Raw genomic sequence first — 11050 nt, 5'->3', positions numbered from 1 at the left:
CCCTAGAGGACGCAGTGTCTCGTTCCCCTCAGGGAACCATGGTTACACAAGTAACCTGAGACGTTTTTCTTTACGACAAAAAATAATAATAAATTTAAAATAAATATAAATAAATTGTTATAAATATATAAATATTTAAATGGTGGTTCTTGATGAAGACTCGCTGATAAATTCAATGAAACACTTTTTTTTTTGCGTTGCCAGCAGAGGCCTACCGTAATAATCATAATAAGCGCGCACAAGTTTCGTTGCGACTCGGCTTTGCGTCTAAAAATGCGCCGTGTTTTTGAATAAAGGGTCACAAGATGGAGTGTACGCGCGCTGCATGTGCGTTTAATACTGCCAAAGATTATGTTTTATTTGTAGGCTAAAATTAAAAAACGAGCTCCCTATCTGACTCGTTTTGTAGACTGAATTTCGAATTTAGAGTCGCGTAAACACATGATATGTCGTTGCCATTGGTGTCACTTCAGAAACTCATGCACATCTCTATTAATAGTCCTATTTAGCTGGCCTTATGTTGGAATGCTTAATTAAAAAAAAAAATTGAAATAAACCAGGATTATTTGTAATAAGACTATTTACAAAAATTCGAAGTTTTCTTACGTTTTGTCTTAAAATCTTAAGAAAGCACAAGAACACTGGTTAGATGAATTTGTGGGAAGAATGCAAAATATTCATAACTTTTTTTCTTAAGTTAGAAGGAGAACATGGCAGTTAAGAAGATTTCTTTCTTAAGAATGTTTCGTGAATCCCGCCACAGCTGCGTGAAGAAGAAAAAAGAAGCCGCGCGGGTTATTGTGACGTCACAGAAAAAATTCGTAGAACTTATAAGGCCATGAAATTCTCGTGCGTTTTGTGGGTTTAGTAGCAGTGGTGAGTGAAATCGACCAGTTATTTTAAGCGATTGTTATCGATTTTGACAACAATGTATCAGCGAACTTCTCGAGTTCGTCCGTTGACGGATAGTCAGGTGTGCGATCTCAGCACCCCCCCCAAAACCCAGCAGCAACACAGAGGAACAACACCCTCATGAGACCACTGTTGATGCTGGTGAGGGAAACGGCCAGGGGAGTAAGGTGATAGAGAAAGTGAAGAAGAAAAAGAAGTGGTGGAGGTTGACTTCTTTCTTTGGAGCTCTGAAGAAACATCTGAAGGGCAGCTCGAACTCGGTTCAGGGTGAAGTAGAGCTGCAGCAAGAGCAAGAGCAGAGTGAGGGAGTGAAGCCTCAGAACGAATGTAAAGCCAGATGCAGTGATGGTAAATGACATGATCATCTCATAACAATCTGTTGCACAGTTTACTAAAGCGCTGTACGTTACATCAAAAAGTCATCATTTATACCTAGATATCCATTTCTAATAAATTAATCTAGAGGATAGATTAAAATAGCTTTCTTATTTAGTCTTCAATACCCTTTTCCTAAGTTTTTAATGTTTCCTCAATATAGATAAGTTAAATCAGGGGAATTTTAAATATAAAAAATCCACATAAGCACAATAATAAATAAAGAAACTTGAAGACTGATTAAGGCCAAGAAGATATTTAATTCAGGATATGTTAAAAAATACTGATATATATATATATAATTTTTTAAAATGGGAAATATTCCATGTCTCTACTTATTAAAATAATATTGCTAAATCTACAGCTTTAATCATTATATGAGATTGTATATAAAATACATTTGAATAATAAAAATGTTTGAACTTTTGTATCAACTGCAGTTGTTTTATCTTTTAACCAGGGCCGGGTCTAATTTATAAATGAGGACATTCACAAATGTCGTGTAATGGAGGTTTTCACAGCTTTGATAAGTGAAAGTGAAAAGTGACGTGACATGTGGCCAAGTATGGTGACCCATACTCGGAATTGGTGCTCTGCTTTTATCCCATCCAAAGTGCACAAACACACACCGTGAACACACCCGGAGCAGTGGGTGTGATTCGCTTGATTCACTTAATATTGTCTACACACATATTTAACATATATTTAACATTTCTGCACTCACACAGACACAAAATACAAGACTGAAAATTGAGTAAATAAAAGTAAACTATGAATATATTACCCTAGAAAGTGCTGCCCTACCACAATTTCTGATTGCCCCCCCAGTCCAGCGAGCCTAGTACCGGGCCTGCTTTTAACAGACTACACTGTCAGCCACAAGCACCTGGGTGATCAGCTAGCTGAAGGTGGATTTGGTGCTGAGGCGAGACGTTTGGAGGATGACCCTGAAGTAAGTAAAAAAATGAATGAAAACTTACCGAGCTAGCAAATTAATTTTGCCCTGTCTTATCTTCATCATTTGGTTTTATCATTCTATTGTTAGCAAGGCCTCTCAGTGTATCTTTTTGTCCTGGTTGGATTTAAATTAAATCAAACTTTACAAAACGTAACATGTCTATTTAGAATTTAGGACAGGAATGATGAGGCCTCTAACTTGTTAATTTTCTTGATCAGGTGTCTGTGAAACATCTCAACAAGACCGATGAAGACGTGGAAGGTTTATACATTGTAAGTAGGATGCACTTCTTAGCATGTGCTCCTGTTAAAAAACAAAAACAAAAAAAACGTCTCTTATTAACAATAATCACAGACAGTTATTTCTTTCAGTAGAATAACTTGTCCAAGATTAGACTAAATCCTCATTCGGAAAACAACTTTAATCTTACCATTGTAAAAACTCTCTCTTTTAGCTTGGATATCCACACCATCTTCCAGAGGAGATCGCCCTCAACATCCTGGCGAATAGAGGCCCGGATAGCCATGCATGCGATCTCAGCACCCCCCCAAAACACAGCCCCAACACGGAGGAACAACATCCTCATCCGCACGACGAGACCGCTGTTGATGCTGGTGAAGGAAACGGCCAGGAGAGTAAGGTGGAGGAGAAAAGGAAGACGAAAAAGAAGTGGTGGAGGGTGGCCTCTTTCCTTAAAAAACATCATAAGAGCTGCTCGAACCCAGTTCAGGGTGAAGTAGAGCTGCAGCAAGAGCAGGTGCAGGAGCAGCAGAGAGAGGAAGTGAAGCCCCAGAAAGAACGGAAAGCCAGATGCAGTGATGGTAAATGACATGACCATGTCGGAGGAATCTCAGAAAGTCTTCATTCATACCTAGGAAATTAATTAATTAATGAATTGACTAATTGATTATTAGGGGACCAGTCCTCTAGAATGATTTTAAAGGAATTATTTTTGAAAATCATTCTAGTTTTAAAGGATAGGTTATAATAGCTTTTAAGCATCTTGTTTGGTCTCTAATGCACTTTGCCTCATGGTTTCCTCAGTGACGAATTGATCAAATGTGTTAAATCAGGGGAATTTAAAATCAACACATATAAATCAACTTGAAAATGGATTAAGGTCATGATCAGATCTTTAATCCAGGAAATGTAAATTTTTTTTTTATATGCATTTAGTTTAGGGGTGACAAATAATAACATGGACATATTCAATGTAGTCTCTACTGATTAAAATATTATCACTAAACCTACATCTATCATTTAAGATTGTATATAAAATAAAATGGAATAATAGCTATAACAAATGTTTAAAACTTTATATCAACTGCAGTTGTTTTATCTTTTAACAGACTTCATCTTCAGCCACTACCAGCTGGGTGATCTGCTAGGCAAAGGTGGATTTGGTGTTGTGTATGAGGCGAGACGTTTGGAGGATGATCTTAAAGTAAGTGAAAAAAGAATGAAAACGTATCTAGCTAGCGAAGTGATTTTGCCCTGTCTTATCTTTATCATGCTATTGTTTGCAAGGCCTCTCGGTGTTATCTTTTTGTCCTGGTTGGATTTAAATTCAATTAAACTTTACAAAACTTGTCTGTTTAGATTTAATGACAGGAATGATGTGGCCTCTTCACGAGTTAATTGTTGTTTGTTTTCTTGATCAGGTGGCGGTCAAATATGTCGATAAGACCAAAAACTACAAGGAAGGTTTATGCATTGTAAGTAAGATGCACTCCTCTCACTAACTAGTAGGGAAACTGGACTAAGTCCTTATTTGGAAAACAGCTTCTATCTTACAATCATAATAACTGTCTTTCTTTTAGCATGGGTATCAGCAACTTCTTCCAATGGAGATCGCCCTCACAATCCTGGCAAATAAAGGCCCCAGAGCGCCAGAGATCATCCAGCTGCTGGACTGGAAGGACTACGATGACCATTTCGTCATGATCCTTGAATGTCCCTCTCCTTGCGAGACTTTGGAAGACTTTATGAGGCGTCAGGGTGGAAGTCTCAACGAGAGCTTAGCACGGCAAGTCATGAGGCAGGCGGCTCAGGCTGCGAACGTGTGCTGCCAGCGCCAAGTGTTCCACCGTGACATTAAACTGAACAACCTTCTCATCAACAACCAGACACTTGAAGTCAAATTAATTGACTTTGGGTGTGGGGACATTCTGAGGATAACTGTCTACATGTCATACTGTGGTATGTACTGTGTCTCAAAGCTGCAGTTTGGCACTGTAACTCTAGTGACGATTACATTATGACTTGACCAGGCGTGAGTCACCAAAGCAACAAGAAGCATCCGATATATATAGAATTACGACTGTTACAGTCATGGATGTCGTCACTGTTGTGAATCGAACTTGCACATCTAACAAAATCTTTTTCTTCCAGGCACAGCAATATACTCCCCTCCTGAGTTTCACATAAAGGGGAAGTACCATGGCAAGCCTGCGACGGTTTGGTCACTGGGGGTTCTGTTATTCAGAATAGTGGCCGGATATTTTCCAGATTTCTTAGATCTGCACATGCTCAAACTGCACTTCTGTTTCAAAACTGGCCTGTCAAAAGGTAAATATTATCTTTATCAAGGAGTTCAGTTATCATTTTAAACATACAAACAGGGACAAGTGGCTTTATGAAAGATGGCCGTTAGAAACTGCATTAAGTTTTCTTGATTTCTGATGCCTGAACTCAGATCGTACAGCTAATATGATCAGTAAGTTAAAGCAGGTGTAAAGTTTAAGGTCATAATCAGATGTCCCTCTCGTCTTTCTGCACAGAATGCTGCAGATTGCTCCACGCTCTCCTGCAAGAAAAGCCGAAGAAGCGAATTCAACTGGAGGAAATCCTTTCCCACAAGTGGTTTACGGTACTAAACCTAAGATCACCTTAAAATAATTTAAGACATATTTCAAATTTGAAGTTTTCTTGCTTTGCTTTTATTATTAGATTTAATAAGTTGTACATTGTACCTTATAAACTGTAATTTTTAGTGTATTTACACATGTATTAATACTGTATTTATTTCTGTTTTGTTTCAGGTCACCACATAACACCACATACGATCATCGTGTCAGGACCGCTTCCCACGTATCGACACTATATCGCTCCGCGTTATCGTCTGGGCAGAACTATTGTTCCAGCCACCAAAGACAGATTCACAAATAACCTGCCTGATTTATCTCAACTGCTCTGTGTTCCCATAAGTACACATGAACTAAACGAAATGACTAGCAACATGGGCACTATCTTCTCTAATACATTAGAAGCTGTTGCCCCCATCAAATTGAAAAAAGTTAGAGAAAAACCAACAACATGCCTGTTAGATCCTGTACCCTCTAAATTACTAAAAGAGTTGTTACCTGTAGCAGAAGAACCGCTTCTCAATATTATTAACTCGTCGCTGTCTTTAGGTCACGTCCCAAAACCATTCAAGCTGGCGGTTATTAAGCCTCTTATTAAGAAACCACAACTAGATCCTAGTGAACTGGATGCATCTCGTAATCTTGTACTGCAGTTATATCTGATCAAATGCACATTATTATTCTTTAGTTTGGGTTAAACAAATCAATTTTGCTTGATTGGAACAGAAGCTACGCTAATTATGTCTATTTGTTTCTCTGTTTTTGCAAGGATTTACACAAGCTTCAGTCTGGATCCAGAACACCTGAGAAGAGATGATGCCAACCCCTCAGAAGACCTCAGATGATGCCAACCCTGAAACAACATACAGAACTACCACATTTTGCTATAAGTTTGATTGCATCATATAATAATTGCTGTTAATAGTGTTCATCGTCTGTTTGATTACGTCTCTTTTTCCGTACGTTTCTGCCATATGTACATTAACTGACAGTCACCACTGATAAGCTACCACTAAATATTGTAGAAACTCAATTTGCTGTAAAGTTGCTTTGCAACGATTTGTATCGTGAAAAGCGCTATACAAATAAACTTGAATTGAATTGAATTGAATAACACCACATAAGACAGTCTTTCCTTAGTGCAAATCAGATTTTTGAAACTTTCCAGTCTGGTTTTAAGCCTCTGCGTAGCACAGAGTCTGCTTTATTACGGGTCTTTAATGATATTTTGTTAGCGACTGACTCTGGTGTCTCTGTTATCCTAATTCTGTTAGACTTAATGTCGGCTTTTGATACAGATGATCATAAAATTCTTCTATCTCAACTAGAATATTTTGTGGGCATCCAGGGAACTGTTCTTAGCTGGTTCAAATCATATTTAACAAATAGAAGTTTCTCTGTCAGATTGGGTAATTTTTCTTCGTCGCCTGCTAAACTTTCCTGTGGAGTGCCGCAGCAGGGTTCTATTCTCGCACCCATTCTTTTTTCTTTGTATTTACTTCCTTTGGGCTCTATTTTCAGAAAGCATAGTGTATCATTTCACTGCTATACAGATGATACCCAAATTTATTTACCTCTGAAACGAAATAAACATGCTGCTCTGGAATCTCTTTTTGCATGCCTTGATGAAGTGAAAACGTGGTTCTCTCAAAATTTCTTATTTCTGAATGAATCAAAAACTGAGGTGCGGTTTTTAGTTCTTGTTTTTTTCAGCTACGTCTTCTTTCCAAAATTAAATCTTTTCTCTCTGAGAAATCTTTAGAGATTGCTATCCATGCGCTCATTACATCTCGCTTGGACTACTGCAACTCTCTTTATTTCGGCATTTCTAAATCTTCCATCGCTCGTCTCCAATTCGTACAAAACGCAGCTGCTAAATTCCTTAAAGGACAACGTAAATTTGATCACGTTACTCCAGTTTTTGAAATCGCTGCATTGGTTAACTGTGCATTTTAGAATTTGAGTTTAAAATTCTTCTTTATGTTTTTAAATCTATAAATAATCTGGCTATCTGTCTGATCAACTCCATACAATCCTACATGAAATCTGAGGTCTGGTGATCAAAGACTTCTCTCTGTCCCCAGATCACGGTTAAAGCATAGAGGGGATAGAGCCTTTGCAGTTGCTGGCCCTAGGCTGTGGAACAGCCTTCCAGCCTATTTCAGATCGGCACAGTCTTTAACTGTTTTTAAATCATCCTAGCTGTCCACTATCAGCGCCCCCCAATGTTTTCTGCAATAGTTGCACCAGTATCAGAGGCCCAGTCTGCCATGTCTGTCCTGTGCAATCCCAAACATCCCAGAAAATTAGAATATATTATGTATTAATTTATATAATAATTTAACTTAATTTTACTAATTTGCTAAGCATTTTATGAAATATTCTGTAATATTCTAGTGCTTTCTGGAACATTCCAGAACATTGTGAGACAAGTCATAAAAGACAAAAATCGTCCAATGTACACTTCTGAAGTTTTAAATAAAATTAAAATTAAATAAAACGTACACAAACCTGTATTTCACTGAAGAAATGCACTAAACCGGCAGGTAGCTCTCTGAAGAGAATGCAAAAAGCCGCGCTCAGTAACTCAAGGGCGTCAGAGAAAGGGGGAGGGGCATTTCTTATTTCTTTTAACTGTCAGCCATTTTAATTTTAAATTTTTAAATTTTTTTTTTTGTTGAAGATGAATTATTAGCTGTGTTAAACAAATGAACAATTTCTCGCCTTGCAAGCAAAGAACTGTTCTCAACATTTAAAAATCACTGAACACTTGTAATCCTGTTTACCACATCTACCAACTGAGTTAATACAACATAAAAAAGAACTTGAAAATACTTATATTTAAACACCACATCTTCTCTTGTGTGTAACGTTACATCTGCCGGCGCCGCCATTTTTTTCAAATAAACGACGGTTGTTTACGGCGGCGCAAAGAATTGTGGGTTATCTGTAGCGGCGAAGGATACACCTCATGCATCCTCCGAATTGCTGTGAAAGAAGGTCGCATTCGGAGTGTCCTACTTGCTTTTCTGAATTGGACGGCCTCGATGACGTATGCAGCCTTCGAATGTGAGCTAATGTAGTCCATGTTCACTCATCTGTATAAAATAATGTTCAAACGCTTAACAGTTAATACAATAAAAGATATGTTGACAGTTTATAAATGAAATTTTATATGTATGTCTTTTCTGAATTGAGACACCCTCGATGACGTATGCAGCCTTCGAATGCGACCTCCGGAGGGCGCAGCCTTCAAAATGAGACACAGCTATTGATTTAAAAAAAGTAATAATAATGATTCTAGAAAGTGATCAGTATAATTTCTCCATTCTCAAATATTTTGATTGAAATTTAACAAAAATATTAATATAATATTATATTTTTAAATTCTCATTTGTTAGTTAAATTCGAATTTCTTTTCATGAAAAAAAAAAGATAACATTTTAGACAAAATGAACTGTTGGATTTGTAGCCATTTATTTTGGCATGTCAAACTAACTTAAATGAAATTCAGAGATTTTATTAAGGTATATTGTTATTCATCGTGATATTTAAAAAGCCACTGAATAATTCTGTCAGTGAATATAGTTTTTCAAAATGAAAATAATTCTGTATAATTATAAAATGATAAATTATAAAATGACTTTTATTCTATATTACGTTACCTGTATTTTAGATGTTCACGGATGCAGTGGTCTTACAAATAAATGCAATGTTTGTGTGTACGCACTTTCTTTTGATATGTTTTTGTAAGGCAGCATAAATGTGGTTCCAATCTTTACAAAATGATTCACTCATATTACTCACATTGCTTCCTGTTTTTGTTAATAAGTTCTTAAACGCCGCAGGCAAAAACGATTTCCATCCTGACCTCTGAACGTCTGTCTTATATCAATGATTTAGTCCCTGTCATGCCCTTCTGATGGACCCACGGATTCCTGCTGCGCAACTTGATTATGAAATGTTAACAATAACTAGTTCTCATTAAAGGATTAGTTCAATGAAAATTCTGTCATAATTTACTCACCCTCATATCATTCCAAACCTTGGAACATAAAAAAATATTTTAAAGAATGTACTGGGAACTCTTTTCCATACTTTTCAAGCTTCAAAACGATTGCTGGAATCATCCAGGACTGGAATTATGCATTTGATAATAAATCATGTTTATACTGATTATCTCTTTTTCCGTGGCCCTTGTTTTTAGGCCTCTTGTACCAGCTAATCCCACAGGAGGGTGCATCATCTTCTACAAGTTTTGTTCTACTAGTCTCTCTCTCTCTCTCTCTCTCTCTCTCTCTCTCTCTCTCTCTGTTTATCTCTCCACCCTCTTCAATGTGTAAGGCATTTTATTTACTACCCCAAAAATTTTTATTTTATTTTATATACACAAAGACACACTGTAAAAAGGTTTTTCGAGGTAGTAAACAAAATTTTTTTCATTTGTTTACAGTAACAAGAACTATATATAGTGTTCTTGTTACTGTAAATAAATGAAATTTTTTTAATTGCTGTAATTCTCTAAAAATCAAAAGTACATTCATACATATTACAATAATGAGAATCTGAGAGGCAAATGTGCTTAATCGTCATGAAAATATTGTCATTGCTCAACAATGCAAAAAATCTTTAGAGTTGGTTTTATTTTCTTCAAAGCAAAATATAGTTTCATATTTTTTTTCCTTTTGATTTTGAGATTAAATATGATCAGGACATGTTCTTTTGAGAATCACCCGTTAACAATGTGCATGAGTGCAACTGTTTCTCCCATGGACCTTTTTTTCACATTTCTGGGTTTCTCAGCAGCAGAAATAATCATAGTTGGGTAAACTTCTATAGCGGTGAATGGGAGACTATCACAAATTTTATTTTTTGCATTCCCATTTGCTCAAATAGCAAAAGAAAAACTCCATGATAGTGTTTTCTGACTTTCAAAAAAAATGAAAAAAAATAAAAAATAGAGAGAGACTGATAACGGCAGTCAGAGAATGATGTCAAATTTACCATCCCTCCCATTGACGCCGCATTAGAAACATCCTCACATTTTTTTTGTAATCTGATGCAAAAGTAATATAAGTATAGTGTTATAAATGTACATACATTTAAAAAAAAATTTAAATACAAAAAACTTTGGAGGATTTTCAATGCTGATGACCAGTGTTGGGGAAAGTTACTTTTAAAGTAATGCATTACAATATTGCGTTACTCCCTAAAAAAGTAACTAATTACGGTACTTAGTTACTTTTTATGGAAAGTAATGCATTACGTTACTTTTGCGTTACTTTTAAAAAATGAGCAGGGCTTGATAGTTTTTAATATAAGAAGTTCTATTTATAGCAAATATAAAAGCCCTTTCACACCAAAAAGTGTAATGAATAAACCTCCGGCTGAAGCACATTCACGTCTGTACAGTAGAACGCAGGAGAAGAAGGTTCAACACTCTTCAGCAATAAAAAAAAACAATGAAGCACAATTGTTAGTTTATCTAAAGTCATTTTTGCTCATTAGTATGGTTGAACTGGATCATCAAAGGTCAGCAGCAAAGACATTGGTTAATAAAATGGGATTAGATACATTTGTGTTATTTAACATATTTAATTATTGCAGGTTTGCATCATATTTCGAGTTTGCATTTCACTGATTTAATTCATTTTGATGAATACTAAATCTGTTTTTTGTGAGTGGGATGAATTAATGCACATTCACATTTAGTCTAGAACTACAGTAACATCATGTTCACACAACGCCTCTGTACTCCCGATTTCTCCCAATATGGGGACAGGAGACTTGTCAGTCAATAAATGGGAAAACAAAGTAACTGACGTTACTTTTTTGAAAAAGTAACTCAGATATTTTCTTGTAAATTAAAAAAGTAATGCATTACTTTACTAGTTACTTGAAAAAAAGTAATCTGATTACATAACTCGCGTTACTTGTAATG

The 11050-nt window shown here is 36.2% G+C and overlaps 1 protein-coding gene across 1 annotated transcript in view; it reads left to right on the top strand.

Moving 5' to 3' along the window:
- LOC107714524 (serine/threonine-protein kinase pim-1-like) overlaps positions 1-5298 on the top strand; it is a 10632-nt gene extending 5334 nt beyond the window's left edge. The window contains exons 2-10 of the mRNA XM_016520376.1: positions 2116-2239; positions 2464-2517; positions 2700-3066; positions 3595-3689; positions 3907-3960; positions 4066-4444; positions 4637-4813; positions 5026-5114; positions 5287-5298. Coding sequence (XP_016375862.1) covers positions 2116-2239; positions 2464-2517; positions 2700-3066; positions 3595-3689; positions 3907-3960; positions 4066-4444; positions 4637-4813; positions 5026-5114; positions 5287-5298 — 1351 coding nt within the window. The remainder of the gene's footprint in view (positions 1-2115; positions 2240-2463; positions 2518-2699; positions 3067-3594; positions 3690-3906; positions 3961-4065; positions 4445-4636; positions 4814-5025; positions 5115-5286) is intronic.
- The last annotated feature ends 5752 nt before the right edge of the window (positions 5299-11050 follow it).

The sequence above is a fragment of the Sinocyclocheilus rhinocerous genome, unplaced genomic scaffold, assembly GCF_001515625.1.
Source record: "Sinocyclocheilus rhinocerous isolate Xijiao unplaced genomic scaffold, SAMN03320098_v1.1 scaffold809, whole genome shotgun sequence".
NCBI classification, from domain to species: domain Eukaryota; kingdom Metazoa; phylum Chordata; class Actinopteri; order Cypriniformes; family Cyprinidae; genus Sinocyclocheilus; species Sinocyclocheilus rhinocerous.
The sequence above is the reverse complement of the archived record's forward strand: the minus strand, read 5'-3'. Positions and strand labels throughout refer to the sequence as shown.